The sequence below is a fragment of the Myotis daubentonii genome, chromosome 6 (genome assembly GCF_963259705.1).
Source record: "Myotis daubentonii chromosome 6, mMyoDau2.1, whole genome shotgun sequence".
NCBI classification, from domain to species: Eukaryota; Metazoa; Chordata; class Mammalia; order Chiroptera; family Vespertilionidae; genus Myotis; species Myotis daubentonii.
In genome coordinates, this window is record NC_081845.1 from 86,125,082 (window position 1) to 86,137,453 (window position 12,372).

The window sequence follows — 12,372 nt, forward strand, 5'->3', positions numbered from 1 at the left end:
CAGATGAGCGACAGGAATGTTTATTAACTGGCTCCTACATAAAGTCCCAGTCCTGGAAGCCATCAACAGACTCCATGGCCTTCACTAACCTAAGGTCACTGACCCTTTTTTTCCTGTCAGAATTACTGATTTCACAGGGGCTGGGAATGTTCAGCCTGCGGGCCATATAAGGCCCATGGCATCACTTGGTCTGGCCCTGCCACGGCATTAGGGATGAGTTCATTAAATGTTTGATCAAATACGGCCGCTAATTTTTAAACTGATGATATTGTATGGCCCATGAATGTTAGAAATATACAAATGGCCCTTGGCAGAAAAAAGGTTCCTATCCCTGGTTTAAGGCAAGGATGGGAGGACACGAGTACATGATGAACCAGATTCAAGCAGAGGAGTGTGGCATGGCGAAGGCTGAGCTGTTCCTGTCCATCCCTAGGGCAGCCCAAGAACCCTTTAGTCATTGCTGAGCCAATCTAGTTCAAGGGCAGCTGTGATCCTTGTCCTTGAAGGGGAGAGACCCAGAATAGGCCAAGCCCCAGTCTGTCCCACAGACCCAGTTCTCACTGGGGCAGTGGCAGAGCTGAGGTCAGTTCCTATTAGTCCTTATTCAAAGGGAGATGTCGCCTGTCTTTGCCTGCGTTCCGGCGCCTTTTTCGACTCAAGAAGCTGTCTAGCTTCTTGCTGCGTTTCAGCTCCTTGAACTTCTCAGCTAGGACCAGCTGGCGCTGTTCAGCTAGAGGATTGGGAGGAAGCAGCTGGTAAGCAAAAGCAGAGCACCACCCTTTCCCGTCCCCAGTCAGTAATTCTCAACCACTCTGCTGGGATACACGGTGTAGGCAAGCAAGCTGTCTTTTTCTATGATTCCTTCTTTCACAACTCAACTACTGTGAGCTTCTATGTGCCCAGTCCAGCCTATGTGGGGAGTACAAGAGAGATAAAAGCGACACCCTGCCCTGGCCACGTAGCTCAGTTGGTTACATGGCTATTCAGATATGCCAAGGTTGTGGGTTCGATCCCTGGTAAGGGCACATACAAGAAACAAGCAATGAATGCATAAATAAATGGAACAACAAATTGATGTTTCTTTCTCCTCCCACTCCTCTCTCTCTGAAAAATCAAAAAACAAACAAATAGCCGAAACCGGTTTGGCTCGGTGGATAGAGCGTCGGCCTGCGGACTGAAGGGTCCCAGGTTCGATTCCGGTCAAGGGCATGTGCCTGGGTTGCGGGCATATCCCCAGTGGGAGGTGTGCAGGAGGCAGCTGATCGATGTTTCTCTCTCATCGATGTTTCTAACTCTCTCTCTCTCTCCCTTCCTCTCTGTAAAAAATCAGTAAAATATATTTAAAAAAAAACAAAACAAAAAAAAACCAAATAAAAAACCATACGGTGTCATATCATTAAAAATAAAATAAATAAAAGCAACACCCCCCGTCGATAATCTGATTAGGGAAATAAGAATGGGCACCTCCTCCCCACAGTATTTCTACTCTCCTCCTAATTTACCATGGGATCCAGCACTCATGCCTCCTATAGGGCCTGCGACCCCCCAGCCCTGTACCCAGCCTGTAACAGCTGTGCCCACTCACATTTCTTCAGGAAGTACGGACGATGGCCCTGCTGGGCCTGCGCCCGCCGCTCCTGCTTCAGAGCCAGGCGCAGCTCCTGCTGCCGCTTCCGCTCCTGCTGTGCCATTTCTTGCTGCTCCTGAGGAGCAAAGATGAGATGGGTGTGAGGGACTGTGATTCACCCCCTGCCTTGAACTACTTTCACCCCCACCCGCGATCTGACTCACTCACCATTCGCTGAAGCAGCTGCTGCAGCTTCTCATGCTTCTCCCCTGAACGGTGCTTCTTCAACTGCTTTTTCACAAGCTCCACAGCGGGAAATGATGTGATGGTTAGCATGCTGAAAATGTGAGCTGCAATTCTGTGCCAGGCATTACTCTAAAACAGTGGTTCTCAACCTTCTGGCCCTTTAAATACAGTTCCTCATGTTGTGACCCAACCATAAAATTATTTTCGTTGCTACTTCATAACTGTAATGTTGCTACTGTTATGAATTGTAATGTAAATTGTAATTTACATTACATTAAAATTTACATCCTGATATGCAGGATGGTCTTGGGTGACCCCTGTGAAAGGGTCGTTCGACCGCCAAAGGGGTCACGACCCACAGGTTGAGAACCACTGCTCTAAGAGGTTCGCATGTTAACTCAGTAACACTATGAGATAGGAGTTATTAGTTCTTTTCATGATTAGAAAACTGAAGCAAAGCCAAGGTGAGTAACTTGCCAATGGTAAGCTAGTAAACTGATGAGCCAGGATTTGAATACAAGCACCTAATTAGGGAGAATGAAGTCTGCCCATCACTACGCTCCCTGTTCCCTCTGCCTGACTCTAACCTGTGCCCTAGTTTCCCAACCCCGGACACCAGTGACCCAGCCACCAGCCGCATGCAGCACACCTCTTTCTCTTTGGCTCGGATGTCATTCAGGAATTGATACGTTTTGTCAAACACTTCAGGATTATATTCCCCTGACAAATCGTCAAAGCGGGGGTCCCGGGCTACCTTTGGAGAGAACGGAGAGAATATGAAAATACAGTTCTGTCTCCTTTCACAAGAAAGCACTTCCTGCCTCTTTCTCACCTTCTTACTGATGGGGACAACTTGACGCAAAAATGGCACCCGGGCCTTGGCTGACATTTCCAGAGGCCTATGGAGAAATTACAGGACAGGTCCAGGGGACTCCAGTCTTGGCCAAAGGCCTCCCCCTGCCACCTGAGACAGCAGACACCGACTCAAGGTCCCAGACATCCTCCAACTCCTGGGGCAGGCCTTGCTCCTCACCTGTGCTTATCTGCAACACAGGCATTTTGGACAGGGGGTCTAGAGCCTTGCTTCTTGGTGCTGCTTCCAGCTACCAATTGTTTGTATGCCTTAGTCCCCGCTTGGCCCTGCAATTCCAACAGCTCCTCAAAGGACATGTTAGATGTGTCTGCAGAAGGAGGTGAAGATAGGGGACACACACAACTGAGCTCAGCATTTCCCGCTGCTGGAAAGACATCATTCCACTCTCATTCTTAAGGTAACTGATCCTTTCCAATACCCCATCCAACCAATCCCTACAGGTCCTGGGCAGCACAGGCCGTCATGGTGCTTCATCTAAGTTCCCAACGGTTCCAGCTACCTTGGGGCCTCACCTTGCTAAGGAAGGTGTATATGTAAGGCCAGTGGTGGACCAAGTCACAGTCCCTTTCTTTTAAATTATTCCTTCACAGGTTTCCCCAGAAGGGCCTGTCTCCCTTGCCCAGTTACTGTGGCCAATGTTCCGGTTCCTCTCAGTACCTCAACTGAATCAGTGCTCTAGTCTCCTAACTGGTCTCCCAACCTCCAGTCTTACTCCTCTCAAAGGTATGCTCCCCACTTCAGCTTGAGAGAGACATCTAAAATGTAACTCTGGCCCTGGCCGGTTTGGCTCAGTGGATAGAGCGTTGGCCTTGGTACTGAAGGGTCCCGGGTTCGGTTCCGGCCAAGGGCACGTGCCAGGGTTGCGGACTTGATCTCCAGTGGGGGGCATGCGGGAAGCAGCTGATCAATGATTCTCTCTCATCATTGATGTTTCTATCTCTCTCCCTTTCCCTTCCTCTCTGAAATCAATAAAGAAATATATTTTAAAAAAATAAAAAATAAAATGTAACTGCTCTTATCACTCCAACCTCATTACCTACTCCCAGATAGATAGACTTCAGATCATGTCACTCCAGAACTCACAACTCCCCAATGCCTTCCATCTTTGCTCAGCGTCAAGGTGGCTGGAAGCCTCAGGAGACCTAGCCCCCAGGTTGCATCTAATCTCATTTCCTACCAATCTCTTCCTTCCACTCCTCCCGTCAGCTGGCCTCCTGGCAGTCCCTGAGCAGGAAGGTGTTCTTTGTACTTGATGCTGCCTCTGCTTGGAGCACTTTCTTCAGATACAGTTATTACTTCTCCGGCACGTCCTTCAACCACGGCTCAATGTCACCTACTCAGTGAGGCCTCCTCTGATTACTTATAATTGCAACCCCTCCCCTGCTTTCTCTCCATAACCCTGTCACCTTCTTGGGAAACTGATATATAATTCATATGCCATAAAATTCACCCTTTTACAATATACAATTCTGCTTTGCTGCTTTTAATAGATTAATTCACATGTCCTTTACAGCCCTTTCTAAATGGTAAGTTCCACGAGGACAGTTTTGGGCTGCTTTATTCACTATTGCATCTCCAGCATCTAGAACTGTGCGTGCATACAGATACTCAATAAATGCCTATATATATAAAATTGATTTCAGAGAGGAAGGGAGAGGGAGCGAGAGATGGAAACAAATGATGAGAATCATTGATCGGCGGCCTCCTGCACGCCCCCTACTAGGAGTGGAGCCGGCAATCAGGCACCTGCCCTTGACTGGAATGGAACCGGGACCCTTCAGTCCGCAGGCCGACGCTGTCCCCTGCGCCAAACCGGCCGGGGCTGCCCAATCTCCTTCATCCTGACCTGCCGAGTCCTTCCCCAGCCCCCCAGCCCCCCAGCCCTGGCCTCGGCGCGCTCCCACAGGCGTCTCAGCCCCGGGGAAATCTCCATCCTCCCTTTAAGAAACCGCTCAGATGTCCCAGCCCAGGACGCACCCCCTCCCCACTTCCCACGGCGCAGCGGGCGCTCCGCGCGGGCCTTTGGGAGAACTTCGCAGGCTCTCGGGACCTGGCTGCGGCTCGGACACCGCACCGGGCGGGGAGCCCGGACCTGCGCTCCTCCCGCCCCGCGGCCTCCCCCTCCCGCAGGCCCCCGGCCCCCGCCGTCCTCCCGCCCCGCGGCCTCCCCCTCCCGCGGATCCCCGGCCCCCGCCGTCCTCCCGCCCCGCGGCCTCCCCCTCCCGCAGGCCCCCGGCCCCCGCCGTCCTCCCGCCCCGCGGCCTCCCCCTCCCGCAGGCCCCCGGCCCCCGCCGTCCTCCCGCCCCGCGGCCTCCCCCTCCCGCGGATCCCCGGCCCCCGCCGTCCTCCCGCCCCGCGGCCTCCCCCTCCCGCGGATCCCCGGCCCCCGCCGTCCTCCCGCCCCGCGGCCTCCCCCTCCCGCGGATCCCCGGCCCCCGCCGTCCTCCCGCCCCGCGGCCTCCCCCTTCCGCGGGTCCCGGCCGCCGCCGTCCTCCCGCCCCGCGGCCTCACCCTTCCGCAGGCCCCCGCCATCCCCGGTCCCGAGGGGAGAGCCGGCGGCGGGCCCGGCGCGGGACCTCGCTCTCGGCATCAGCTCGCACGGCGCGGACCAACGGCGTGGCTTCCGCCCCGGCGGGCCTGCCCCGCCTCTTCCGGCAGCTCAGGAGGCGGGTCCGCATCGGCGGAGGCGCCACCCCCACACGCCCAGTGCCCGCTGCCGGCCGGGCAGGGGCGCCCACTCCAGACAACGTGGACTCCGCGCCGACGAGAAAGTGGGCCAGGCGCGTGGCACTTGACCTGCGAGCGCCCCCTGCCCCGGGCAAGCGCCTGCCACCCCATTCATTCCACACACACAGATGATTCGTTTAGAGGTCTTTAATCCATTTTTATAAAATCTGAGCTGGCTGTGAGCAACAGGGTGACAGCAACAGCTCAAGGAAGGGGTAGGATTATCTGCTGGTCCTCGCCTTCCCCGGGTCAGGGCGAAGGAGGTTTCATGGCAACAGCTGCAACTTCTCTGGCTCCCAATCAATGCTCATGGCTCAAGCGGGGGCGGGGTGAAAACAGAGCGGGAGGGGAGCTTCTGAGGACCAGACACTGCTTGCTTCTCCCTCTCCATTCTCCCCATTCCCTTCACTTCTCAGAGCCCCGCTGGCCTGGGACAGAGCAGAGTCCAGGAGCAGTTGGAAGAAGGTGGATGGGACAGAGCACCAAGGGAAGGGGCCCTCGGCCCAAGGAGGGGGGACCTAGCCCTCCCCCCACAGCTCCCCACTGAGTTCACAGCACAAAAACACCTCTAGTCCAACAACTCCATGTGGAGGTATACCAGGGTCCAAAGGGGCAGGCGGGTGAGAGACAGGCAGGGGCAGTGAAGACAACAGCAGGCTCAGGAGGGATGGCGGCAAAAACTTCCTTCTACCCATGGGAGGAGACGATGGGGCGACTGATATTGCTGTTGGTGGTCATGGCATTCAGCTCCCACCTGGAAGGCCAACAGTGACAGGTATAAAGGACAGGAGGAGCCTCCACCCCAAGCCCAGAATTGCTAACAAAACTATGAACACACCAGTGCCTTCAACTTTCTGAAACCGTAACTACCCACAGCCACCTCTTCCTTACAGCCCTCCTAGATTAACAATCAGGCCCCGCCCACCACCAAATCCAATACCACCCACAGCTCCACCTGCAAGCTCAGGTGGACTTCCTGTTTATGTTTATATATTCTTTTGCCCAACACCTGGAGAAAAGCACGGGTGTATACATTGCAGTAAATTTCCCAACCTATCTTTCCTCTGCTCAGATCCAACCAGGCAGCTCCTCCTACCCCATATCAGGAATGCCCATTTTTGCTCTCAACTACTATCCCTTTCAGAAAGAAGCCTGATTCGTCTCTCCTACCCTCCCACCCCAGGACTTCCCCACTCATCCCATCATATTAAAATTAAATCCCTCTTTTTGACCATTCTGTCATTCTACAAAGATTTACCAATCACCTCCTTAATTCCACTATTCACTATAGTCTACTTGACTTAGGTATGAAAAGGACAATGGCGGGGCTTGCCACCTAGTTCAGTATCTGGTTAAAACTATAGTCTTACTTTCCCACTCTCACTGAATTGGGCAGAGCCGCAGGGACCCTCAGGGAACCACCACAGGAGGAGATATGTCAGTCAGAGCCTCTCCATGAATTCAACTCAGGATCTGAATCCAGAATTCCCCTGGACTAGCCAATCTGCGAAATAAAGGTTGAACTTTCCTCCCTCAGAGTGCTGGCTGATCGTTCTCCCGTGCATTCTGCCACAACAGGTACCTGCATATATGTCACTCCTAGGCCAACCTATGACCCACCAGGTCAGCCTTGCACACACTATGTCACTGAATACTGATCACACATAGACCCTCAGCAAGTAAGAGTTAAACTGAACTGATACAAGGAAAAGTACGTGTCGAAGAATGACCCAAAAGGGCATAATTATACACAAAGTACTTTCGGTACTTGACTTAGACCTAAGAGTGAAACTAAAAGGGAAGGAGCTAGGAAGAACCTCCCTTAATTCCAGAACTAAGGTGATTCAGAGGCTCCTAAACTTGTCTTTACTTTGCAGCTAGGTTCTAAGATTTCATCAAACTTTTTCTTTCAGCATGTTAACAAAACCATATAGGCTCAGATCTCAGGAAGTGATGCTCCTGAGCTTTGTTTGAAAAACAATTGTTTTTTTCATGTAATTTACCCAGTGGACAGTCTGTATCTCCTTCCATCTCATTTTCCACAAGAATTCTATCTCCTCCATATGAGGTCATGCTTGTGCTGCCACTTACCCTCAACCAATCCCTCCTTCCCAACCACTCACTGCACCTGATGTCATGGGGCAAACAGGACTGGTCCAGGTTATACTGAATGACAGCCAGTTTGCACAGGGTCTTCAGACTAGGGCCTTTAGAGGAAGAATGGGAGACGGAGAGAGTCACAGCCAAGGAAAGATTCCGTCCTGGATGTCACCACCCAGAGACAGGGACCCCAGTGGCAGGAGCACTTTGGGAATAAGTGTACTTACTAAAGTCCAAAATGTGTAAGTCAGAATGATCTATGAGGTCAAACTCATCTCCCAGGCCTTCCTCAGGAGATGGACTGTAGAGATCAAGAGAGAGAGAGGAAGGAGGAAAGAATGCTTACGAGACCCTTCTTGCTCAAATGCCTCCCAGTTTAGTCACAGACTTAGGCCTTCCCCGAGCCCTCCCCTCTCCTACTAACCTGGTACCCCCAAAGAGGACAATTTTGTCACCAACAATACAGCAGCACTGGCGCCGGCGTGGACATGGCCCCTTTCCCTTTGGTTCAATCTTTTTCCAGGTAAAGGACACTAAAGAGAAGTTTACATGGAGATTCAATGCCTGCCCTGGCCAGATATCCTCTCCAACCTCAACCTCTCGCCTACTCAGGATTGATTTTCTCTCTTTCTTTCCCCCCTCAAGTGCTCCTTGTTTCTCCCTTAGAGGCAGTGTTCTTTACCAGGGTTAAATTTCCACAGGTCATGGAAGTGCCGGTTCAGCCTTGCATTATAGCCACCAAAAATGTACAGCTCCCCATTGTAGCCAACTGGAAGGAGAGGAATGTCAAGAGTGTGAAGACAATGGGTGGGAAGGGGGACTCCGCAGGGGCGTAACAGACACTCACAGGCTGAGTGGCTCCGGCGCCCCTCGGGCAGCACCGGAGTGGTCGGACAGTCCAGCCAGGTCTCAGTCCTGGTGTCAAAGACTCGGATGCGGTTGCAGTAAATCTCGTTGTTGGAATGGAACGGCCCAAACCGGTCAGCGCGACCCCCAAAGATATACATGCGACTGCCCAGCATTGTGGCTGAGTGGAAGTCCCTCCAGCGCGCAGGATTGCCCTGGGCAGGAGCAGAGATGAGTGAGCAAGAAGGCTGGGAAAGGGTCTGCTCTCACTATTGAACTTCCTATGGTTTCTTCAATTGAGGGTGGGGGTCTGGGAGAAAGAAGAAAGGGCAAACCTTTGTACAGATAAGGGTCCATGTCATGGTGCTGGTATCCAGCTTGTGAATGTCATTGGAAAAGCAGTCCGCCTGAATGGGAAGAGAAAGGAAGTGAAGGAAGGAATATAAGATTGGGTCAGTAGTCTCTGACCTCCATCCCTCCCCTCAAAAACCTGCAAAACAGCCCCAACTGATTTGGCTCAGTGGATAGAGCTCCGGGCTTTGGACTCAAGGGTTCCAGGTTCAATTCTGGTCAAGGGCACATACCTCAGTTGCAGGCTTGACCCCCAGCCCTGGTTGGGGCACATGCTGGAGGCAACCAATCGATGTGTTTCTCACAGCAATGTTTGTCTTGGTCTCTCCCCCTCCCTTCTACTCTCTCTAAAAATCAATGGAAAAATATCCACAACAAATATTAACAACAACAAAAAGCCCTGCAAAACAAGCCAAAGCCTCCCATTCCAGCATTCCCACCCTAAACCTCTACTTGCTTTCCAGACCTACCAGTTGCTCGTAGCCCCCGAAAATGTACATGGTCTTGCCCAAGACACAAGCCGAATGTCCGTCCCGAGCCCCAGGAATTGTTCCTAACACTCGGGGTGTGGACCACTTGTGAGTATCTGAAGGAGATGAGAGGATGGGCCAGTTAAGCAACTCTGACCCTCCCGAGTTGCCCTATTCCCAGCCCAGCCGACATCTCCCCAGGCCGTGAGGTACCATTTGGAAGAACAGAGCCCCATACTCACTGACGTCAAAGGCGTAGAGCACATTGCAGGCCCCTTCCGTGTCATTCCGCCCGCCCCAAAGGAAGACCGTGTCATCGATGAGGACGGTTGAGTGTCCATACCGCATGTATGGCACCAAAGGAGGCTGCCCTCGGATGGTGGGTCTCACCGGGGGCAGCTTTGTCCAGCGCAAGGACACTGTGGGCATAGCTCAGCTCAGCCCTGGAACCCTCCTTCCAGGCTGTCCACCTTTTCCCAAACCAGATCTTCATTCCTTCACCCCCTTGGGCCACAGCAACCACCACCAAAACCCATCCAACCACCTGTTTCCCTCCCTGATGTGGGCACCCAGGGATGTCCCCAGGATTCGCTTACCTGCATTGAAAATGTGCACATCAATCTGACGCAGTGTCTCGTAGTCTTCACCAGAGCAGTAACCCCCGAAGGAGAATACCCGGTGCCCAACAGCCACTGCAGCATGGTTCACCCTGCGGGGCCCGCCCTCCAGGTGCACTGTCCACCGTAACATCCCCTGGGCCACTGGTTACAGCAACATGCCCCCCCGGCACGGCCTGCTGGCTCTGCTACCTGCACACAAATTAGGGCCACAGAGGCCTTTGCCTGGCTCACCAGGACTCTGCCCAGGACCAGCCCTGGCCTCCAAGTGTCACCCAGGTGTCCGACCCACACCACCCCTCCACAGCTCAGGTGGCTGGCCCGGCCCCAGAGGAGCTGCTGAGGTCAAGGAGCTAGCCCTGGCCCTGTGTTCTCCAAAAGCAAAGGGTGGGGCCACTCCAACCTGACCGCCAGCTCAGAACCTGCTGATCCAGGGCTCAGCATGCTCACCCCCTACTCACGGAGGCTCCACCCGCTCTGTGGCCTGGCACAGGCGCCAAGCCCCCTTCCCAGGCTGATGGGTTCTCTGGTACCTCTGGCTCTGCTCTGCTTACTGCCGCCTCTCTAAGAATCTCTGTGCTCTTTAAGATGGGGAGAGGGATCTCAAAATACTCAGAGCTATTAATAGCCCAGCCAGCCCCAGACAGTGCATTGAAAGCTGGCATGGGTGCTTCCAAGCAGAAAGGCTTTTAGGCTTTTACAGTGGATGAGCTCCCCTATCCAAGACGGGGCGGGGTCCAGGACGGGGACCTCCATAGTACCATGGATGGTTCGCCCCTCGTCGGAAGCTCTGGTCAAACTGAGCTGTTGTCAATGGGGTCACCCAGGGCCCCTCACAGGCCTGAGGCGTTCCTTTAACAGCTGGGCCTGGTCTGCTGCCAAAGCTAGGAACTTAATCAGAAAGGTATGTGTCCGCTGTAGATTGAGGGAGTGGGGGCGGGGAGGAAGGGGTTCCTCCTCCTGCCACCTCCCCAGCCCTGCTACCCGGGCAGAGACAAGCTGTTCCCAGCAGCTGTCCTCCCCGGAGGGTCCGGGAAGGGGGGCGACGGTGGGCGTGTGCACGGGAAAGGAGAAGGGAAGCCAAATGCCCTTGGGCAGCACATGAAGAAGACCCAGGTAGAGGGCTGATCTCTAAGACAACCTGCCAAGCTAGCGATAACGGGTGCATCTGCAGCCCGCGGCGGGCACCTCCTGCGGCCGGCACTGCCTTTGCGGGCAGGCACCTGCTGGGTCTGGGCGGATGGATCATCCTCTCCCTGTTCCAGGCTGAGCTTCGGGCACAGAGAGGGCTCAAGGGAGGCCCCTCGAGAAGAAAAAGGCATGGCTTTCAGCGGGCTGGCACGTCCCCTCCCGCCCCGCCTCGGCCCCCGCCCCGGCTTTAAGCAGCCACCAGGCCCACCCTGACGGAGCCCCAGCAGGAACTGGTCTCACTCCATGGCTCCCGTCCTCAATCCCAAACACCTGGGACCGGGGCTCGTGGGGCCAGACGGGGGGCTGAAGGGCTGAAGAAGGGGAGCCCTCAGTCTTCGCTCTGAGCTCCTGCGCCCTTCAAGTCCATCAAGGCGCGGGCTCACAGGAGCAGAGCGGAGCAATGCCACCCCAAGGCGGAGAGAGAATCCTAGCTTCTCTCCCGAAAGGACAGCTCGAGCTCATGGAAGACGGGCCCCCGAGGTCTCGGGGCTGCGTCCTCCCGGAGTTCCCCCCACACTCCGTCCTGGCCGCGTTCTCGACGCCTTCCATTCCCTTCACGTGCCTGCCCCCCTCTCTGCTCTCTTGCAATTATCACCCCCCCCCCTTTTTTTTATCTGAGAGCTTTGCAGTTTTCTCCTTTTTCCTTTTCCCACCACTCCAAGCGCCACCCAAAAGTTCTCCATTTTCCCCCTTCCACTGAGGGAAAAACGCTAGGAATCGTTGTCCCCTTTCAGCCAGAGGTCTTCCTCCCTGCATATGGTGGCGCTCTCTCTGGATCCTTCCAGTCATCCCCGCCTCCCCTCCTCCACAGCGCCGGACCCCCCGCCCTCCATTATCCTTAGCTCCCCCGTTCTCTTCACAACCCGGCCTCCCTCCCAGGTCCCGCAGTGCCTCCTCCAGCCACCAAGTCTCTCACCTGTTCCCCCCCATTCTCCCGCGACCCTTCCCCATGAACACGCTCCTTTCCCATCATCCCCTTAGTTCCCTCCCCACCCCCACCCCGCCCCCACCTCAGACCCCTCGGGGCTCCCCCTCACGGCTCCGGCTCCAGACAAGGACGCCCCCAGCACCTCCACCTTCCTTGTAACATCAACCCATCCCGGGCTACCTTGTCAGGCCGGGCCGGGGCGGGGCCGCGGGCAGCCTGGAACCCGTTGAGCGCCAACCGACGACTGGGTCCCCAACGAGATAAACACAGCCAGGCTCGCTTCTTCCGGCGGGCAGCTGTGTGCGCACGTGCAGTCGGGGCCGAGTTCCGGAAGCCTACCGGGACTTGTAGTCCCTCGGTTTCCGCAGGAACGCGAGGTGCGGAGCCGCGCACAGGCGCTCGAGGAGCTTGTACGCATGTGCGTCTGCGTCAGAAAACCATGGGGGCCCCTGGGT

General features: G+C 55.0%; 1 protein-coding gene across 3 annotated transcripts; it reads right to left on the reverse strand.

Annotated features, from left to right (window-relative positions):
* Positions 1-12,244, reverse strand: KLHDC3 (kelch domain containing 3). Of its 3 annotated transcripts, XM_059701637.1 has the most exons (15): positions 12,098-12,225; positions 9,778-10,689; positions 9,424-9,600; positions 9,182-9,297; positions 8,696-8,767; positions 8,362-8,575; positions 8,197-8,283; positions 7,939-8,047; positions 7,742-7,815; positions 2,847-2,994; positions 2,646-2,712; positions 2,463-2,567; positions 1,796-1,870; positions 1,586-1,703; positions 1-730 (listed from the first exon to the last, which is right to left on the reverse strand). In XM_059701637.1, exons 2-15 carry the CDS (start codon positions 9,929-9,931, stop codon positions 594-596), a joined length of 1,653 nt encoding a protein of 550 aa, XP_059557620.1. In that variant the 5' UTR covers positions 9,932-10,689; positions 12,098-12,225; the 3' UTR covers positions 1-593. The 3 variants fall into 3 exon arrangements, with proteins under 3 accessions (XP_059557620.1, XP_059557619.1, XP_059557618.1); XM_059701636.1 differs by lacking the exons at positions 1-730; positions 1,586-1,703; positions 1,796-1,870; ... (1 more) ...; positions 2,646-2,712; positions 2,847-2,994 and adding exons at positions 5,547-6,168; positions 7,543-7,621 and having other exon boundaries at positions 12,098-12,244; XM_059701635.1 differs by lacking the exons at positions 1-730; positions 1,586-1,703; positions 1,796-1,870; ... (1 more) ...; positions 2,646-2,712; positions 2,847-2,994 and adding exons at positions 5,547-6,168; positions 7,543-7,621 and having other exon boundaries at positions 9,778-9,990; positions 12,098-12,243.
* Between the last annotated feature and the right edge of the window lie 128 nt (positions 12,245-12,372).

What these genes read in the sequence shown, in the direction of transcription:
- KLHDC3 (XM_059701637.1), bottom strand. Translation starts at nt 9,931, where the DNA reads ATGTTACGGTGGACAGTGCACCTGGAGGGCGGGCCCCGCAGGGTGAAC. An exon ending in CCTGTGGAAATTTAACCCTG is followed by an intron (nt 8,048 to 8,196) that starts GTAAAGAACACT and finishes ACTTCTCTTTAG; the next exon opens with TGTCCTTTACCTGGAAAAAG. An exon ending in GTCCTCTTTGGGGGTACCAG is followed by an intron (nt 7,816 to 7,938) that starts GTTAGTAGGAGA and finishes TGATCTCTACAG; the next exon opens with TCCATCTCCTGAGGAAGGCC.